Consider the following 18,027-nt stretch of genomic DNA (forward strand, 5'->3'; position numbering starts at 1 on the left):
CTTCCAAAGCGCTGGAAAAAACAGGCAGCGGGGTGAGGAGAGGAGCCTGCGAGTGCCAGCACGGAGAGAAAAACTCGCAGCCTGCCCAGACTGTCCCCTCCCGGCAAATCCCGGGGCCAGAAGTGCCAAATTTGGGATAAAAATCCCCCAGAGACCCAGATTGTGGCTGTTTTCTGATGGCAAGCAGGTTGCCAAGCCTACCGCCTCCATCCTCACCCCAAAACTCAGCAGACGCTCAGACAGAGCCGGGGGAATAAAACACCTGGGGTGGGGGAAGCTCCGGGGCTATTTAAGCCCCCCCAGAGGTGCTCCCGGCTGCTGGAAGCTCCCGGTGGAGGGCAGCAAGGACGCGGTGGTCACAGCCCAGGGGATTTGCAGGGACAGGGTGACCCGGCGGAGGAGCAGAAGGAGCTCGCGGCCGCCGGGCCCGGGGCCAAGCGGGTTTGCCGGAGCCCGCGAGGCGCCGCGTGCGACCGGGCACGTCCACGGGCGAGGGGAAGAGACGAGCAAAGGGCTCCGGCACAGGCAGACACGGCCGTCCCGCGAACGAGCGTGCAAGGGCGCGCGGGAGCGCGCGGAGCAGCTGGGGGCTCTCCCCAGGGCTCGCCAGCCCCGGGGGCGCCGGGCTGAGCCCCCCGTGTGGGGCGCAGGCAGTGGCCCGGGTGGAGCCCAGGTGTGGGGCGGAGGCTCCACCAGCTCCCTGCAAGCCCAGGCGTGCGTCCGGGCACCACACGCACAGCTGCTGCCTCCTCCTCCTCCTCACCGCACGAAACAGCAAAGGGGCCCCGAAAAGAGCGAATCTTCGCTCCGTGCCCGTCCTCCTCCTCCTGCTCGGTCCCGCCGGGAGCGCAGGGAGCCCTGCCTGCGGCTTCCTGACCTCTCCTCCCAGCCTCAGCCAGGATCAGCCCAACGCATCCGCCAGCGCGCTCCCTGCATGCACAGGGCAAGGCTGCTCTCTCCTGCAGGACGGGCCGTGGGGCCAAGCCTTCCCGAGCCCCTCCCGGGAGTTACAAACGGCAGAGGTGATTTCCAGCGGGCAAAAGCGTCCCCCCAGCCCACACGGCCACCCGCCACCGCGAGGGGACTTGGGAGCGGCGAGGGACAGAGGTCAACCCGGCTTTTCGTGCCCTACGCCCGGCTGGGGGCCGCATCCCTGCCAAGGCACCAGGGTGATGGAGGGGAAGGGAATCCCAGCCAAGACATCGATTTTATTTTTTAAGAATAAAAAAAAAACAAACAAAACAAAACAGACAAAACTTCCTGAAAACGGCTTCCTACCTCATAATTTCACAGAAATTAGCTTGGAAACATCATTTGCTCTCCCCCTGCTCCCGCACCTGCTCCGGGCTCTGCCCTTTCCCATCCCAACCCAGCCCCCCCGGGCGCAGGCAGTGCCAGCCCGTGGTGCCAAGGGGCTCTGCCAGCCACTGCGAAGTGGCTCCAGGGGTCCCGGGGAGGGGGAGCAGGAGGGTTTGGGCAGCCCCAGCGGGCTCATACCCCCCGCTCAGTCCTGTGGGTGCCCCCAAAAGCTCAGCTCTCCAGCCTGGCACAGCGACACGGTGCTGGGCGTTTTAGGGGGGGCGACCCAGCAAAGGGGCTGCAGAGCGAGCGCCGGCTGCGAGCTTGGGTACCGCGTTTCTGCCTCCGGAGTCACCGGCCCGGCACAGCCCCCAGGACCCACCGGCTCCGGGGATCCCCTGGGGGCTTCACCCCTCCCGAAGCGGGACGCCCACTGTCCCGGCGCTAACGAGTTAATAAATTCATCGCTGACTAAGAAATTAGACCCTTAAGAAAAAAATCACCAACCCGCTTTCACCCTCCCCGCTCCCCCCTTCCCCAAAATAACCACGGTTCGTTACGGGGTGCCCTCCGTGCCGGCACCCAGGCGCGTCGGCGGAGGTCGGGGACAACCGGGCGCCGGTGGTGGCCTCCAGCGGGCACGAGGGGGTCGGTGGCTGCGGGCCGGGCTCAGGGCGCTAGTCCTTGGGTGGCTTCTTGCTGCGGGCGTTCCACATGCCGCGCTTGGAGTGGTAGTAATGGTAAAAGTTCCTGAGACGCAAGCGCTCCACCTCCAGCCCGCTCTGAAGGACCCTGCAGCCGGATGAGGGACACGCTCAGGGAAGGCAGGGGACGGATCCGGCCCTCCCAAGGGGACGCTTTGCCGCTTGGCCACCGCGTGGCCCCGGCCTTTAGCCAGCTCGATGGAGGGGAGAGCGGGTTTCCCAGGGGATGTGTCCAGCTCCGCGTGGCCAGCCCTGCCCCGGGGGCGGCCGGCACCCCCAGCCTCACCTGTCCAGGAGCTCCCAGTCCTCCCCGCCCCAGCGGTCTCTGAACTCCTCCGTGTTCATCCCTCCCACGCGGTCGAAGTCCGACTTGTAGATGCCGAAGAGGCCGAAGCCGTTCACCTCCCAGTAGCCTGGAGGGGGGAGAGCCATGAGGTGAGGGGACCCCAAATCCCCCGGCCACCACTTCTGTGCTCCCCGCCCAAACCGGGCACCGCGGGAACGCCCCATCCCAACCCCTCATCCCACCAGGGGTCTGTGCAATCACCGCCACCTCCCATGGGGATGTGCCAGTTGACAGCCCGGTTTTGGGGGGCATCACACGCCCTGCGCCTCAAATGCCCTTGAGCTTGAACCCCCTCTGGCTGGAGCAAAACAAACCCATCCTCCCCACGCGTCCGAGCCCGGCTGCAGCCCAAACCCAGCGCCGCAGCTCTCCTGGGGCCGGCGGGGGACGTTTTCCTGCCGGACAGGCATGGCGGCAGAGGGGACCCCGCTTACCGTTGGGCTCCCGCGGGGAGCTGCCGCAGCTCAGCCGCATGACGATGGGCGCGTAGGCCAGCTTCCCCTCCACGCAGTGCTTCCGGATGCTGTCCAGGATGTTGGGGGGGAAATGGATGTGCAGGTCGCAGAGGAACACGATGCTGTGCCCGTCCTACGGGAGGGGACAGACACAAGCGGGAGGATCAGGGCGAAAAGGCGCAGCGAGGCGAGAGCCGGCTCCTCTCCCCCGGCTCACCTCCACCGTGTCCACGCCGGCCTGCAGCCCCGCCGAGCGCTCGAAGTTCCCCGTGCGCCGCAGGTACTGGTAGCTGAGGAGAGGACAGGGCGGTTGGTGCTGGTGACCCAAAGGGACGCAGCCAAGAGGGGGACAGGAACCACCAGCGAGGAGAGGGGACCTTCTCAGGAAGGGGGTCAGGTGCCTACAACTCATGCCAACGGGCCCCCTGCGGAGGCAGAGGAGGTTTCTCCATCCCCAACTCCTCCGCGTGGGAAACAAGTTCAAACCCCCGAAAAGGAGGAGGAGGAGAGGGGCAGCGAGGCAGGGACCCACGCCAGGCTGGGGAAGGAGCAGCAGGTGGTGTGAGCACCACTGGGATGGCCTGTCCCACCACGAGGAGCCCCGCAGACCCCCCTCGGCAGCCTCGGGGGGAGCAGGGTGGGACCCAGAGCTCGTGTGGGGTGGTGGGGTGGGTTACCGGGGCAGTTGGGCGTCCCGCAGGGCTTTCTCCACGTCCATGTCATCGCTGTCAAAGTCCACCAGGATGACATTGAAGTTGGCGTCCTTCGTAGCCGCATACAGGCGGGCCATGTCCGAGATGAACTGCTGGACCCAGCGGGCTTGGTTCTTCACTGCCAGACACAGCCACAAACGTCCCTCAGGCTCACCACGGGGGTCCCAAGGGCACCCCCTTCCCCAACCAAACCAACGCCCCTTCTGATGAGAAGCGAGAACCTCAGCATCTCATGAGACGCGAGAACCTCATTCCCCTTGGGCCACCCTGGAGGATACAACCAGGGTTGCCTTCCTCCCACCGGAGGATGCTGAGGGCAGAGGGAGCAGCAGGGACCCTGGAGAGACGCGTCCTGCTGTCACCTACCGGGTACCACGAAGTGCACCATGACGTCCTGCTTCCAGCTGAGCCGCAGGGGCCGGCACAGGATGGGTTTTCCATAGAGGATGCTCCAGGCGCTCGGCTGGGGCTCGGTGGCCCCCAGCGCTGGCCCTTCGGGGTTGGCCTCGGCACTGTCGTCCTGCTTGCCCTGGTGCAAGAGGACGTAGACGTACTCGGAGAGCCGCACCGTCCGCTGGCCCCGCTCCGCCAGCTCCAGCTCCAGCAGGTAGCGGTTCCCCCGGGCCGTGTCCCGACGCTTCTCCACGTTGACGATCCTCAGAAGGGTGTAGATGCTACAGGTAAAAGAGAAGCACTTGAAAGCACCACCACCGTGGGCTCTGCTCCCCACAGCTCAAGGGGTTGGCCTGAACCCACCATCCAGCTCACCTGGCCCCAGGGAGCCAAGCGGGATGGAGGCACGTACCCCCAACCTCCCGCCCGCGCCCCGCTCCCTCCCTACCCTCCATTCTTCTCGTTGAGCTTCTCCATGTACTGCGCCACCACGTCCACCACCTCGCTCTCGCTCAGCTGCAGGTTGCCCGACACGTTGCAGCGCAGGTCGTTCCAGTCAGAGCGCAGGAGCTCGAAGTCCACCGAGCTGACGCTGAACGTCCTCTGCCAGTTGATGGAGTCCTCCAGCCAGCTCTGCTGCAGCTCCCCAGTCTCGTAGCTGTAGTCCGACACCTCTTCTTCCTCCTCCTCCTCCTCCTCCTCCTGGCCCTTTCCCTCCTCCTGCTGGGACGCCGTCGTTTCTGACATCTTCAGAAAGGATGTCACCCGCGTCCCCTCCGAGCGGGTCGCCTCGGAGGAGTTGTAATCGGTGGTGGCCACTGTCCTGCCCGGGGCAGGGGTCGTGTCCTCATGGGTCTCCCTACTGAAGAGCCCTTCGGTGCCCAGGGAGAGGAGGCTGGGCAGCGCCCGCCGCTCCATCCCCGGCTTGGATGGACGTTCCCACCTCCTGCCACCCGCCCGCATGCTCTTCCGCCTGGGAGGGTCCCTCTCCTTGGAGATGTTGCTCAGGAACCAGGGGCTCCGGCGGCCCGGGATGGCACGGAGCTTGCTGGAGGCGACGGGATGCTTCTGAGGGGTCCTGGAGCGAAGATGGACTTTCTTCAGAGGTTTTGGGTAAAGGAAGATGCCAGGGAAGACGGGCTCCTGGGCTGGGGCTTTGCGCTTCCCCGGCTGCAGCCTGGTCACGTAGACCTTCTCCTGGGCTTTCCGGGGCTTTTTGTCCTCCCTGGCTGCTCCAGCCTTGCTGGGACCCGGCGTTCTGGCTTTGCCACCAAAGATGGGAGCAGAGAGGTGGGGCTGGAGGCTCAGAGCCCCGCCATGCTTCGAAGACGCCAGCAGCCCCAGCTCATCCTCCTCGCCCTCGCCGGGATCCTGGGGCAACCAACTGAGCATCCGCCCACGGACCTGCTCCGGCGTGGGGCCTGCGTCCTCCTGGCCGTGGAGGTCCTTGGGGACGGCCGCCGGGCTGGCGCTGGCCTGGCTCCATCTTGCCGGCTGCCCCGGCGTGCTCGTCTCCTCCCGGGCCTGGCCCTGCCTGCGGCGAAAGCTGTAATAGTCCAGGTCGTCGCCGTAATGCCCCGTGACTGGCGGGGTCTCTTTCCCTTTGGCTCCGGGTACCGGCGCAAAGCTCTTCTCCTTGGCCTCGGGAAGCGGGTCTGTGGGCTCAGGGCTGTCCACTCCTTCCTCCTCCTCCTCCTCCTCATCCTCTAGGAAATCTAGGGAGCAAGGCCAGAGATAAATACCCCGAGGGTCCCAGCTGCTCAGCACGCCCCCTGCAGCGTGCTGGCCCCAGACAAGGAGGCAAAGCTTGTCTCCAGCAAGAGATCGACCCGCGAGCGGCCGCTGGGCGAGGGAGAGCGCGCTGGGGGCACTCAGGGATGCCCACCGGGGCTGGCAGCTCCAGGCTCTGCCCACTGACCCCTCCGAGCCTTGGTCCCATCTTGGCACCACTCTAACTCCATCCGGGAGCAAACCCTCCCTGCCAGGGCTTTGCCAAGCCGCAAACCAACAGCAAGGCAGGCTCGGAACAGCGCAGGTCCCCATGAGCATCCCCGGACTCCATGGACATCCCCAGACTCCACACCGTATCCAGACGGATCCTGCTGCCCACTGACCAGGCCAACCCAGGAGATGCAGGCGCACGGCTTCAAGAGGCAGGGAAGGCGAATCCCAACCCCAGCATCCTGCTTCCCGTATCCCGCAGCGCTCTGTGGCTGAGCCGAGCGGGATGCGTGACTGTGGAGCACAGGGGACTGCTCGGAGACAAGCGGCTCCCTGCAGCCCTGCCCTCCTCGAGCCCCCCGGCGTGGCTGGAGGCCCCCCGAGGAGCTGCATCCAGGGACGGGTGGGTCGGTGGCGAGGGCGCCGGGGGCTCAGCCCGTGCCGAGCTGCTGAGAGATGCCCGAAAGCTGCCAGCGGTGACTCACTGTCGGGGCTGAGGAAGAGAAACGCTCGCTGGCGCGGATCCTCCTCCTCTTCATCCATCTTCATGTACTTATAGAAGCCAAACCTGGGAGACAGAGAGGAGAGATGAGGTCCCGGAGATAAGGCAGGGGTGTAACGGAGGGACGTGCTCGCACACACGTGAGCCCACGCAGGGAGGAACATCCCCAGCTGCAGCGCAGGCGCCCGGGCACAGCCCGGCTCCAAAGGGAGCTGGGATTCCCAAAATCCAGGAGCACTGCCAGGTCTCAAGCTGCTGCATGCCCGAGAGATGGGGACGGAGCCAGCCTGGAGGTGGCCCTTCCATGGGGGGCAGAGCTTGGGGACACACGGCTGAGGATGCGCCATCGCAGCCGTTCCTCCAGCTCTTTGAGCACCTTGTTGGCATTAGCCCCTTCCTCCCTGCCACGTGCCACCCACGAACACCGGCCCCCCAGCACTTACTTCTCCAGGTAGAGGGGGGACTCCCTGTAGAAGCACTTGTTCTCCGTCTCCATGTGAGTGAGGCGCGTGAAGTCATTGGGGTACACGAACGAGAGGTAGACCTGGGGAGACGACCACGCCGCCATCACCATGGCTCCGAGGAAGCGGGGGCTGGCAGGGCGAGGAGCTGGGGACCCAAGGCCACCAGCACGGCCCCCCAACAGCAAGGTGACCCCCAGCACCTCAAACACCCCATGGGGCTTTTAACGCAGACCTCTTTGGGTCAAGATGGGAAGCTCAGCCTGATCCTCCAGCGAGGGACATCTTCTCCTGGATTTTAACCAGGTGGAAACATCCCTGCCCTGGGTGAGGGCAAAGCGCGCTGCTTCGCCATGTCTCCCATGGGAGCGTGACCCCATCCCCATCACGGGGAGACACTTACAAATTGCAGGCCCTGGTAGCGGGCGATGGGGAAGTCCTTCACCACGTAGGTGGGGCTGTAGGCACAGGGCACCAGCACGTTCTCCACTCGGGAGGCCTCGATCGCAGGGGCTGAGGAGAAGCAGCCGTGGCTCAGCCCCAGGCCGTGCCCCACCAACCCCACAGCCCAACCCACCTTATAGCCTGTACCCCAAACCATCCCAGCCTAGCATCATAGAATCATTTAGGTTGGAAAAGACCCTTGGGATCATGGAGTCCAACCACCAACCCCACTCTACAGGGTTCTCCCCTACACCATATCCCCCAACACCACATCTGAACGAGTCTTAAACACATCCAGGGACGGTGACTCCACCACCTCCCTGGGCAGCCTATTCCAGTGTCTGACCACTCTTTCTGGGAAGAATTTGTTCCTAATGTCCAGCCTAAACCTCCCCTGCTGCAGCTTGAACCCATTCCCTCTCGTTCTATCGCTAATGACCTGTGAGAAGAGACCAGCACCAACCTCTCTACAGTGTCCTTTCAAGTGGTTGTAGAGAGTGACGAGGTCTCCCCTCAGCCTCCTCTTCCTCACACTAAACAGTCCCAGCTCCTTCCATCGCTCCTCATCAGATTTACTCTCCAGGCCCTTCACCAGCTTCGTTGCCCTCCTCTGCCCTCGCTCCAGCACCTCGAGATCTCTCTCGTGTTGAGGTGCCCAGAACTGGACACAATACTCCAGGTGTGGCCTCACCAGTGCTGAGTACAGGGGGACAATCCCCTCCCTCCTTCTGCTGGTCACACTATTTCTAATACAAGCCAGGGTGCCATTGGCCCTCTTGGCCACCTGGGCACACTGCTGGCTCATGTTCAGCCGCTTGTCAATGTGAACCCCCAGGTCCTTTTCTGCCGGGCAGTTCTCCAGCCACACTGCCCCAGGCCTGGAGTGTCCATGGGGTTGTTGTGGCCCAAGTGCAGGACCCGGCACTTGGCCTTGTTGAAGCTCCTGCCGTTGCCCTGCTACAGACCCCAGCAGACATGCCCGCCACCCAGGAGATGGGCAGAAGGCAGGAGGGATGCTCTGGGTGCCTACGGCAGCCAGGTCCTGCCATTTTCCCCCCCCGAAACCCCACGGAGATCTGCGAGGGTCCGGTCCCAGGCACTCACTGAGGAAGAAGGTGTCCCTGGGGTCAGGCTTCAGCATGTCAGCCCCGTGCTCATCCTGCTGAGCCTCCCAGAGGTAGCTCCCGCTGTGGCTGGCCAAGGTCTGCGGGATGTGCTCCACATGGTTCATCTTCAGGGACGATTCATCTGAAGGAGAGGAGAGGGGCTGAACCCCACCGGCATGCGCACACAGAGCATTGTCCCAGGAGCATCCTCTAAGGTGGCACTTCCCAACCTCTCCATCCCGCCCACCGAGAGCGCTCGGAGGATTGTGGGCTCCTGCTCCCAGGGGAACAAGGGGAGCCGATGTGTTCGCATGAGGGCAAACCTTCCAGCCCTCTCACACGCTCGCAGACCCCGTGACTAATCAGCCTAATGATTATTGCCATCAACTAACGAGAACCGAGAGGACACGGGTACAACTGATCTCAGCCAGGCAGCCCTGGCGCCCATCACGGCATCGCTCAAAGACAAGGGGCGGGAACACTCGGGGGCTTTAACTCCCAAGGACACAGGAATTAAACCGCAAATGTTCTTCCCTGCAGAGCTGCAGGTAAACGCAACACGAGCTGCTTTTGCCTCCTCTTCAGGGATGAGGGCGGCATGTCGTCCCTGGCTATGGACCGGACCAGCCCCCAGACCTCCCGGCGGGAGGTCACCCTGCTCCGGTCACCTCGTCCGCGCTGAGAGCTGCCTGCCCCGAGCACCCAAGGGCGCTCCCTTGCCGGGCAGCCCTGCCTGCTGCGGGGAAACGGGCAGGGCCCGAAACCAACGGGACCCCCACGTCCTCCTGCTGCCGGCGGGGAGAGGCTCCCCAGGAGCCTCCCTGCAGCTGGCTGCTTTTTTCTCTGCTTCCCAGCTTTTTTCTCTGGAAAAGCCCAGAGGAAGGAAGGAGGATGCTTCTGCACGCTGCTGGCGTCCCCCACGGCACAGTGACGGGCTCCCCACAGGTGACACGGCTTGGCCCCGGGATGCTGCTGGGGTCCGAGGGAGCCGGGAAGTGGGAAAGAGAAGCGGAAAGCGCCGGCATTGATGGATAGCGGTCGGGGGGAGGAATTTATCTGCACGTCATCCATCTCACGGGCACCTGCATGGGTACCAGCAGCACACCCCTCCATCCCTCTTCTCGCCATTGATCCCCGCCTGCTGCCTGTCCCCTCCTGCCTTATCGACACCTTCCAGGGCATGTTTGATGACCAGCCCTCCAGCGCATTGAGCACCGGGGCAGGACCCATCCATCAAGTCCTCTCTTGCTGCCAGGGAAGGGGCAGGAAGCAGAAGATCTATAGGTTTAATTAAACCTTGCGCCATCCATCCCCGCTTACACGACAGCTCCTCATACGTCAGGGCCAGGCCGCGGAGCCAGCGCTCCGGGCTCTCGGGAGCAGGGGGGAGGCTGGAGCACCAGGAGAGCTGTGTTTCCCTGTCACCTCCGCATCCCACCCGCGGGCAGCTCACAGCACGCTCCCCGCGTCGCCTCTGCCCACCCCCGCCCCTCGCCCCCTCCCTTACACCCCGCAGCAGCTCTGGTGGGTGTGAGAGGCTGAGATCTTCCCCCGGGATCCGATTTCCCAGGACCTGGTTTCCTTCCCGGGCTCTGGCGCTGCCTCTGCCCGGCTGCACCAACACTCCAGACCTCGCTTGCCATGGCCACGGGATCGTGTGGCCCTTACCTGTGTACAGAGAGATGCAGGAGGAGTCGATCACTTCGAACTTCAGGCTGGGGAGGAAAACTCGCCACTAGGGAAAAAAGGAGAGGGGGAACGAATGGGAGGGTGTCGGGGGTTCGGGATGCAGCTGCCTCGACCCCCGGCACCCTGGGATGGGTCCTCCCCATCCCCAGCTCCCACAAGTCGCCCGCACTGATCCCAGCCCAACCCCGCAGGGGAGGAACAGGGGAGAGGACGGATCCTGCCCCGGCACAGACCCAGGCCCATCTCCCGCCTTGACCCCAGGTGATTTGGGATTAGCAGGCATTCCCTGCGCGCTCAGAGAGCGGAATGCTCCCGGAGGTGGGACAGGCTCCTGCTGCTTCCCTCTGGGCACTGCCACATGCTCCTTCTGGGCCCGATCCAGCCCCGCATCAGCAGCGGCATCAGTCACATCACGGGAGGCAGCACGGCCGCGCGTCCCGCCTCGCAGGGGAGGGAGGGCGCCGGGGCGCGGGGCAGCGTCTCCGTGCTCCCCCCTTCAGCCTCGGGGAGCGGAGCAGGGAGCCCACGGCACCCGACCAGGACCTCAGCCAGAGCCGGCACCCACCGAGCCCTGCAACATCCGTCTGTGCCGCAACATCTGCCCGTGCTGCGTGCGTTCCAGTTTGCATGGACTGCAGAGGGTCTTCAGAGCTGCCTGCACTGATTGAACTCCCTATATTTTAGAAGCACGTCTTGAGCCTTTGTCCGGACAAGCCCTTAAATACCCACAGGCAGAGACGCATTAGGGTCCCGCTTTTCTGTTGTTGTTGTTGTTTCTTTCTGAACATCTGAAAGGCTTCCCGCCCTCCAGCAAACACACGTCTCCCCCATCTATTTGTTTTTCAGCAGAAATGCAGATCTTATCGGAGGGACGGGGATGGAGCCCTGGGCGGGCGAGGCTGAGCGACGGGAGCAGAGGCAGCCAGGGAGGGGTGTCGTCAGCCTCCCCGACGCTTTCCTGGCACACGTTGGACTCCAGTGATTAATGAGTGCTTGGGAGAAAGGAAGCCTTTGCGAACGAGCCAACATCTTCCCCTCCCAACAAAGACGGCCCGAGCTCCCGACGCACACGCTGCAGGCTTTGCCAGGGCTGCGCAGCCAAGGCAGGCAAGTTCAGATTTGAAACTCATGGTATCTCCGAGGGGAAAAAGGAAAAAAGGGACCCGCTCCATCACCTCGGCCACCTCTCCCACTGCTGACCCCGGGACCCAGGCCAGCCAGGGGGGCTGCCGCTCGCCGACGGAGTCCTGAGACCTGCCTGCTCCCACCCTACACGCTCTGGGCTCTCCTTGCCCATGGCAACGGGCTCCTCCCAGAAGAAGCCTACAGGGAACGCTTCCCCTTCTGCAGAAGGCCAAGGAGAAAGGAGAAGGGATGGGACCGGCCACAGGGAGCCGGGTGTCCCATCGCTGCTGGAGCCTGGAGCAGAAGGGCCGCTCCGTTGGCATCCGTTACGGGAGCAGATTGGGAAGGCAGGAGCGCAAGGGAGGGACGGCAGGGTCTGCAGCTCCCGAAAGGCCATCGGCACAAAAGGATTGGATGAGCACAGAGAAGAGCAGCCTGTGCCAAGCGTCCTGCCCAGGGACATGGGGAGATGAGCCCCAGCTCCATCGGAGCAATACTGACTTGTCCCCTCTGAGCCGCTGGCAACCACAGAAATGGGGAAATTGCGGCTTTGGGGCCAGGACAAAGCACTTCAACACACAGCGGGCAAAGCCTTGGTGCCGGCTCTTGACAGGACAGTCCTTGAAAGGCACACGGGGCAGGGGCATTTACTCACACCGACTTCCACGTGGTCTGAACCTCGGTCGTCTTGCTTGTGGAGCAGCTCGAAGTAGTAGCGTCTGGAGGACATGAGGCTGCGCAAGAGGGGAAGAAGCCGGTTAGAAATCATTGCTGAGTCGACTGCTACCACTGCCAGAGCGATGGGCGCTCCCCTGCCAGAGGAACCACCTCGGGAAAGCCTCTCTGCCTTGCTCACACGTGGCTAAACCTTCCTGGGGCATGGAGACAGGCAGCGGGATGTGGGTATCTGCTCCCCCATCCCACTGCTGAGAAGCTTCATGAGATCGGGTGATCCCCCCATCCCCACCTCGTCCTCCGCAGAGGTGCCTGTGGCCTCCAACACCTTCAAGCCATGGCCCTGGGGGCAAGGTTGGTCTCTTCCCAAAGGTCATGTGGGGTCTGGGCTGGACCATGGCCGAGGTCTCATCCCAGGGAGGAACAACTGGTCAGAGTCAGCGTGGAGCCAGCAGCTCCATCTCCCCAACTCCATCCACCCGGGATGGGCAGCAGGAGCATGGACACACCTACCGTAGAGGCTTGGAGACTTGTGAGCTGAATTTGGTGAACTCTCCCGGCGCCGTCCACTCGGTGCCCAGCTGGGGGAAGGAAGAAGAAGTGTGTGAGAGCACTGGGGACACCACCAGGCCCAAACCCCACTAGGCTGTGAGATCTCTCCTCCGCCTCCCGCGGGCACTGCGCCATGCTGCAGAAAGGCTCTTCAACAGGAGGATATCCCGGGAGCTCTGCCCCAGGCCTGCCTGTCCCCAGCTGGTGGCACTCCTGCCACAAGACCAACACCACCAAGATCCCAACAACGCATGGGAGCAATAATGGACCTCAGGGTTTCCAGTTATAGGAGTTAACGCCAAGAAAATACAGGAGCAAATATTAAGTCCCCTATTCCAGGACATAACCTGGTCTTTGGTAGCTACAACTAGGATGGGACCAAGGGACAGATGGTCCTTCAGGAGTCAAACCAGGCCTGGCCAGGGGCAGAGACGGGACCAGGCTGAAATAGTCCAGCATTTCCCAAGGGGGCAAAGAAGCAGGAGAGCTGCCTCTGGCAAAGTCCCACACGGACCCTGCACGCTCCCTTGGAGAGCTGCTGCAGCAGAGGGGCTTGTAGAAGGGAGAATTTGCCGTGGCTAAAGAGCACCCATGGGTCTGAAGCATCATTAATTGATGCCCAGAAGGCATCTGGGGATGGTTATCAGCATGCTGGGAGCGAGGCACCCCGAGGGACGAGATGCCCGGGGAAGCGGTGGAGGCACCATCCCGGGAGGGATTTAAAAGCCGGGCAGACGTGGTGCTTAGAGACATGGTTTAGCGGTGGGTTTTGTCAGCGTTGGGCTGATGGTTGGACTCGATGATCTGAAAGGTCCCTTCCAACCTGGGCAGTTCTACGATTCTATGATTCTGTGCTCTCGGTGGGAGTTGGCGCACCCCTGGGGTGGGGAAAGGCAGAGGGTGGAGGACGACGGCACATACCTTGCCCACGAACGCAGCCAGCCGGGAGTTGGACGGACTGTCGTCGGAGCTGAGCCAGAACTCCGAATTGTCATCTGATGCCACAGAAAACTGGAAATCCCCTGTGGAGAGCAGAGGAGAAGGTGACCCCGGAGGGACAGAGCAGCCCCGGTGGCACGGGCTCAGCCCTGGTGCCTCGTTGCGAGACGGGGAAATGGGGGTGGATGGACAGAGGTGACGGGGCCACCATGGACCCCAGGTCGTGGCTCTGCCCTGGATGGGATCGGGGCTTTGTGTCCCTTCGAAGCAACCAGGGAAAAGGGTCTTTGCTCCAAGAAGACCCCCCTGCCCGGAAGCCAGGGGCTTGGGGACTATCTCTAAGAGCCTTTTGGACCTCGTGTGGCCCAAGAAGGGGGAAGGAGGCAGCTTCCTCCTGTTGCTGCAGGGGCAGAAGAGGCCAAACTCCATCACTCACCATCCTTGAAGGGGTGGATGTAGCCAAAAATCCTCAGCCCATAGTTCTTCCACTTGGGCGACACAGCCAGCTTCTTCACAGTGGTGCGGGTCTGCCGAGGGGAGACACAGACATGAAAGCATCAACAGTTCATGCCCAGGCTCGTGCCTTGCACCAACATCACCCAGCCCACCTCCGCCTTGTTACCCCACGGTCTCATGACCCTGGCACCAGAGGGGACGTGGAGGTCCCACCACCACCCACCCCTCCCTCCATCCCTGCTCTGCTGGGAATTACCTGCCCCGAACCAAACCTGAAAGCCTGCAAGAAAAGGTCTTGAGGACCAAGCCCACAGCCAGTGGAGATCCAGCAGCACCCAGAGAGGGACAAGGAGACCCTCCCTCCGACCCACTGCCATCAGGCCCGGGACTCACATGGGGAAAGAGCGGAAAATGGAGGTTCTTCCTCAGGTGCCTCACGGCCCCTCCACACCAGTCTTCGAAGACGTGCAAGTTTGCCTTCCCTTTGTACTGGGGGACAAGAGGGGGTGGAGATGAGCTGGATGTCCTCCTCACGTCCCCCATCGCCTCCCAAGGACAGCGGTAGCACAGGCTGAAATGTGGATGTCAAGCCCTAGGGATGTCACCTGCCCTAGGGATGTCACCAGCCCGGCCTCAGCTCTTCTGCAGTGACACTGAGGAGGGGGCCGAGGTCCCCTCCCTGGGCCAGCCCCAGGGTCACAACGCCAGCCCCCAGGAGATAACCCTCCTGCTGTGGCTCCTGTGGCTCCCAAGCGCGTTTGGACAAGGGATGTTGTCTGGATACGGCACCAAAAGCCCGACGCCATCCCTCAGCCCGTCCCAGCACCACGAGACGGGCACAGCGTGGACCCATCCGGAGAAGACACACAGCAAGACGTCCCCTTGCACACCGACTGCCGAGGGGGCTGACGCACACCCACGGCTCACACCCGAGGAGCTCGTCCTCACGGGCACCGCGTTGGCCCCAGGACCAGGCAGAGCCCCTGGGCCGGGTGATGGAGGGCTGGGAGGAGGATGGCAGGAGGTGGCGTTGGAGCCTGGCGTGCCGGGGGGACGCGGGCTGCCCAGCAAGGTGGACCTCCTCTGGGGACCTCCTCCTGCACCATCACCCCTCGCTGCTCCCTGCCCACCCACCTGCTCGCTCCAGGGCAAAGGCTGCTTGGTCAGGTTGAGGTTGGGGTGCGCGGGCGCTCGGTCGGACCGTTGGCCTCTGGAAAACCAGCCGTCCAAGTCCTGCCCGTCGTTCTGCGAGGAAGCGGGAGGGAGAGGTTAGAGATGGATCGGGGCCAGCCCGGCTGCGCGCGCAGGAGGTCTCCCTAGATCTAAACGTCTCATTTTGGCCATCGAGCGTTGCCAAACCAAGGCGAAAGCTTTCAAGGCAAAGGAAAACAGCGGCAGGAGGAGGCAGAAAAACATTGGCAAGGTGTCCCAGGGAGCAGGGTTTCCAAATGTCCTAGATAAACTCATTTCCCTTCCTCTGCCAAGGAGAGAAACTTCTCCCAAACAGTGAGTTTTCTGTTCGTCCAAAATATTTGCCCAGTCTGCCGGGCTACAGGAAACAGAGTATTTTGGGCTCCGTCTCCAGAAGAGCACAAGCAATCTCCACGTCCACTCACCGTCGGAGGAAGCGGGATGCTTCTCCTCTCCCCCTCTTCCTTTAAAAGGGATTAGGTTAATCCCATCTATCGTGGCGTGTAATTTAGAGGGATTAGGTGAGCATTCACCTGCCCCCCGACCTGCCGAATAGGCGATGGGTAGCAAGGAAGAGCCAGGCGCTTCTGGAGCCCACCCAGGGCACGCTCCTCTCCCACCACGCTGGCAGCAGCAGGCAGAGCCGGCGCCAGCCCGTGCCACCCCTGCGGGCATCGCCCCGACGCTGCCACCGCGTCCCAGGGAGCGGGGGCGGAGCGGGGACGAGGGACCAGCTGGCACACGGGGAAGGAAGAGCCACCAACCCTCTCCAAAGCGCCTGCCGAGCTGCCACTCCGTCCCATCCCTTGGGGCGACGGGAAGCTGTGCCTGTCACCCAGGGACCTGGCTGGTGTCACAGCCCATCGTCACACTCAGCATTGGGGATGGGACCAAGGGGGGCACGGACATCCCCACCCCCTGTCCCAGGGGGAGTCACAGCCATCGTCCCCAGTGGCCTCAGCCAGCAAGGGGACACCGTGCCACCCCCCGGGAGCGGAGCCGACGCTCTCCGAAAGCAGAGCCCAGCTCCAAGCCCCGGCGAGAACCGCACGTCGACAAAGCGCAGCCCGTTAGGATGCACAGCGCCAAGGAAATAATTAGCAAACTTTGCCTAAATGAGCTCATTAGCATCCTGGAGGAGGGGAGCGGTGCCCTTGGAAGACGTTATTAGGGAGGCGGCGTAATTGTGCCGCACTTGTTGGAAGGATTTGCCCTCCTCCCGGGGAAAGCCCAGACACAATTCCCGCTGTCCCCCTCCGTCCTCACCCAGCACCAGCCCCGGCTTTCTCTGGGCACCTCGTTTTTCTCCGTTCTCTGTCTGTCCCTGATTTATGAGGAGCTGGGAGAGATGAGAGCTGGGGTCGTCCTTTCTGGCCCACCCGCTGCCAGCCAGGCGCAATCCGCCTCCTCCCATCCCTATTCCTCACCGCTAATTGCTGCCTGGCCTGAAGCCGGCTCTGCTTACCGGCACCGGCTCCCCACCCCCAGCACCTGGAAAAACCTCCCTGTCCCTCTACGGAGAGGGACCAGGATGGGTCTCCATCCCTCGGGTGAGGCGGGTGGAGAGGACAAGCCACCAGCGTCCCTGCCCTGCCCCAAAGATAAAGGACCAGAGGCACCAACAGTGAGCTCCGCAGTCCAGAGACCACCAGGAGGAAAAATTTCCATCTCCTTTGTTTAAGGAGCAATTTTTTTGTTCCGGTTTGCGGAGTCCTTCTGAACCGGGCTGTTTGCTTTCAAACTGGAGTGAACTTTTCCCCCGCCTGCCCCCACAGAGGGGACTATTCACAGCCCAGCTCCCGGGAACTGGGCGGGGGGGGGTTATTCGCTGAAGGTGGGGACAAACCGGCCTTTTAATTGCCGAGCCAGGGATGCTGCAGGCGTCCAGCAGCTGCGCAAGACACCGGGCAGGGCTGGGCTCGAAGAGATGGGCACCGAGAGGCTCCGGGTGCAGGGGCTCGATGCCTTCCCCTCCCTCCAGACACAACACACTCGCCCACGCCCAAAGTACCAGGGCTTGGGAACAGCCCAAAAGCTCGCTGTCACCGGGACATGCAGCAGTTTGGCGGGGACGGGGCAGGGGACACCGCGTGGCTTCCCTCTCCCGGCATCCCGCCCGCCTGCCCTGCTCGGGGACAGCAGGGTGTTGGACACGGGCTGGGTGACAAGTTGAACAGGGGACAGCAGGGTGCCCTCGTGGCTACGATGCCAAGGGCCTCCTGGTCTTTTGGCAAGGAGACATCCTCTCCGGCTTCTGCCTGGAGACCCCCCCCGGGGTACGCTGGGTCCAGCTGGGGGCTCTCCAGTCCAGGGCAACCCAGATGGAGCGGAGGACACAGGAGAAGGTGGCTTTGCCCAGCAAAGCAGGACCTTATTGCCACTGACGGCTACGCAAGAGGGGGTGCAGAGGTGATGCCAGCCTCTTCCCAGGGGGGCACAGCGACGGCACGAGGCACACCACCAGAAGTGTCAATGGGACAGGAGGGATTTCTTTTGCCCACCGCGTGTGCTGCTGGGCAGACCCAGAGAGGCTGAGCCCTCTCCAGCCTTGGATCCGCTCCGCGGGACGAGGCTTGGAGCCCCCTGCTCCAGCTGGCCGGGTGCTGGGTAGGGGACTGGGACCGGTGACCTCTGCGGGTCCCTTCCCACTGGACCGCGCTCCGGCTCCCCCGTTACCATCGGCTCCTCCTCGCGGCTCTCGCTGGAGTCCTCGGCTTTCCTCTGCCGCGCCGATGCCTGGGCCGCCGCCGGCCGCCGGCCGGGATCAGTCACCTCCCCCAGCCGCTCGCCATCTGCCAGGGGAGCAGAAGGAGGAGTGAGACCACAGCCACCGCCCGCGTCCTCCCCATCCCAACACCCTCCTCGTCTGGGGACGCTCCCTCGCCCCGGCACGGGCTGCCATCGCCACCGCTCCCGGCGGGGAGGGACACGGGCGACGACGGCCGGGGGCTCTGGCTGTGAACTCCCCTCATTACATTTGCACTAAGCAGCTTGCAGCAGCTCATCAGCATCAGGTTTAATTACACCCCCCACAGC

The 18,027-nt window shown here is 63.3% G+C and overlaps 1 protein-coding gene across 2 annotated transcripts in view; it reads right to left on the bottom strand.

The window, feature by feature from the left end:
- Window positions 1-1,188: 1,188 nt before the first annotated feature.
- B4GALNT4 (beta-1,4-N-acetyl-galactosaminyltransferase 4) overlaps window positions 1,189-18,027 on the bottom strand; it is a 30,309-nt gene continuing 13,470 nt past the window's right edge. Inside the window, exons 2-21 of one of the 2 annotated variants that reach the window (XM_074586679.1) lie at window positions 17,668-17,783; window positions 14,935-15,045; window positions 14,194-14,289; window positions 13,781-13,871; window positions 13,327-13,427; window positions 12,367-12,434; window positions 11,834-11,912; window positions 10,033-10,099; window positions 8,363-8,506; window positions 7,218-7,327; window positions 6,797-6,897; window positions 6,337-6,419; window positions 4,854-5,625; window positions 4,359-4,733; window positions 3,884-4,191; window positions 3,482-3,635; window positions 3,022-3,094; window positions 2,784-2,937; window positions 2,290-2,416; window positions 1,189-2,091 (exon numbers count right to left, since the gene is read on the bottom strand). In XM_074586679.1, coding sequence (XP_074442780.1) covers window positions 1,977-2,091; window positions 2,290-2,416; window positions 2,784-2,937; window positions 3,022-3,094; window positions 3,482-3,635; window positions 3,884-4,191; window positions 4,359-4,733; window positions 4,854-5,625; window positions 6,337-6,419; window positions 6,797-6,897; window positions 7,218-7,327; window positions 8,363-8,506; window positions 10,033-10,099; window positions 11,834-11,912; window positions 12,367-12,434; window positions 13,327-13,427; window positions 13,781-13,871; window positions 14,194-14,289; window positions 14,935-15,045; window positions 17,668-17,783 — 3,245 coding nt within the window. In that variant the 3' untranslated portion in view covers window positions 1,189-1,976. Of the gene's footprint in view, window positions 2,092-2,289; window positions 2,417-2,783; window positions 2,938-3,021; window positions 3,095-3,481; window positions 3,636-3,883; window positions 4,192-4,358; window positions 5,626-6,336; window positions 6,420-6,796; window positions 6,898-7,217; window positions 7,328-8,362; window positions 8,507-10,032; window positions 10,100-11,833; window positions 11,913-12,366; window positions 12,435-13,326; window positions 13,428-13,780; window positions 13,872-14,193; window positions 14,290-14,934; window positions 15,046-17,667; window positions 17,784-18,027 lie in introns of both variants that reach the window. The other variant, XM_074586678.1, reaches the window with a different exon arrangement.

The sequence above is a fragment of the Larus michahellis genome, chromosome 4 (genome assembly GCF_964199755.1).
Source record: "Larus michahellis chromosome 4, bLarMic1.1, whole genome shotgun sequence".
Taxonomy (NCBI): domain Eukaryota; kingdom Metazoa; phylum Chordata; class Aves; order Charadriiformes; family Laridae; genus Larus; species Larus michahellis.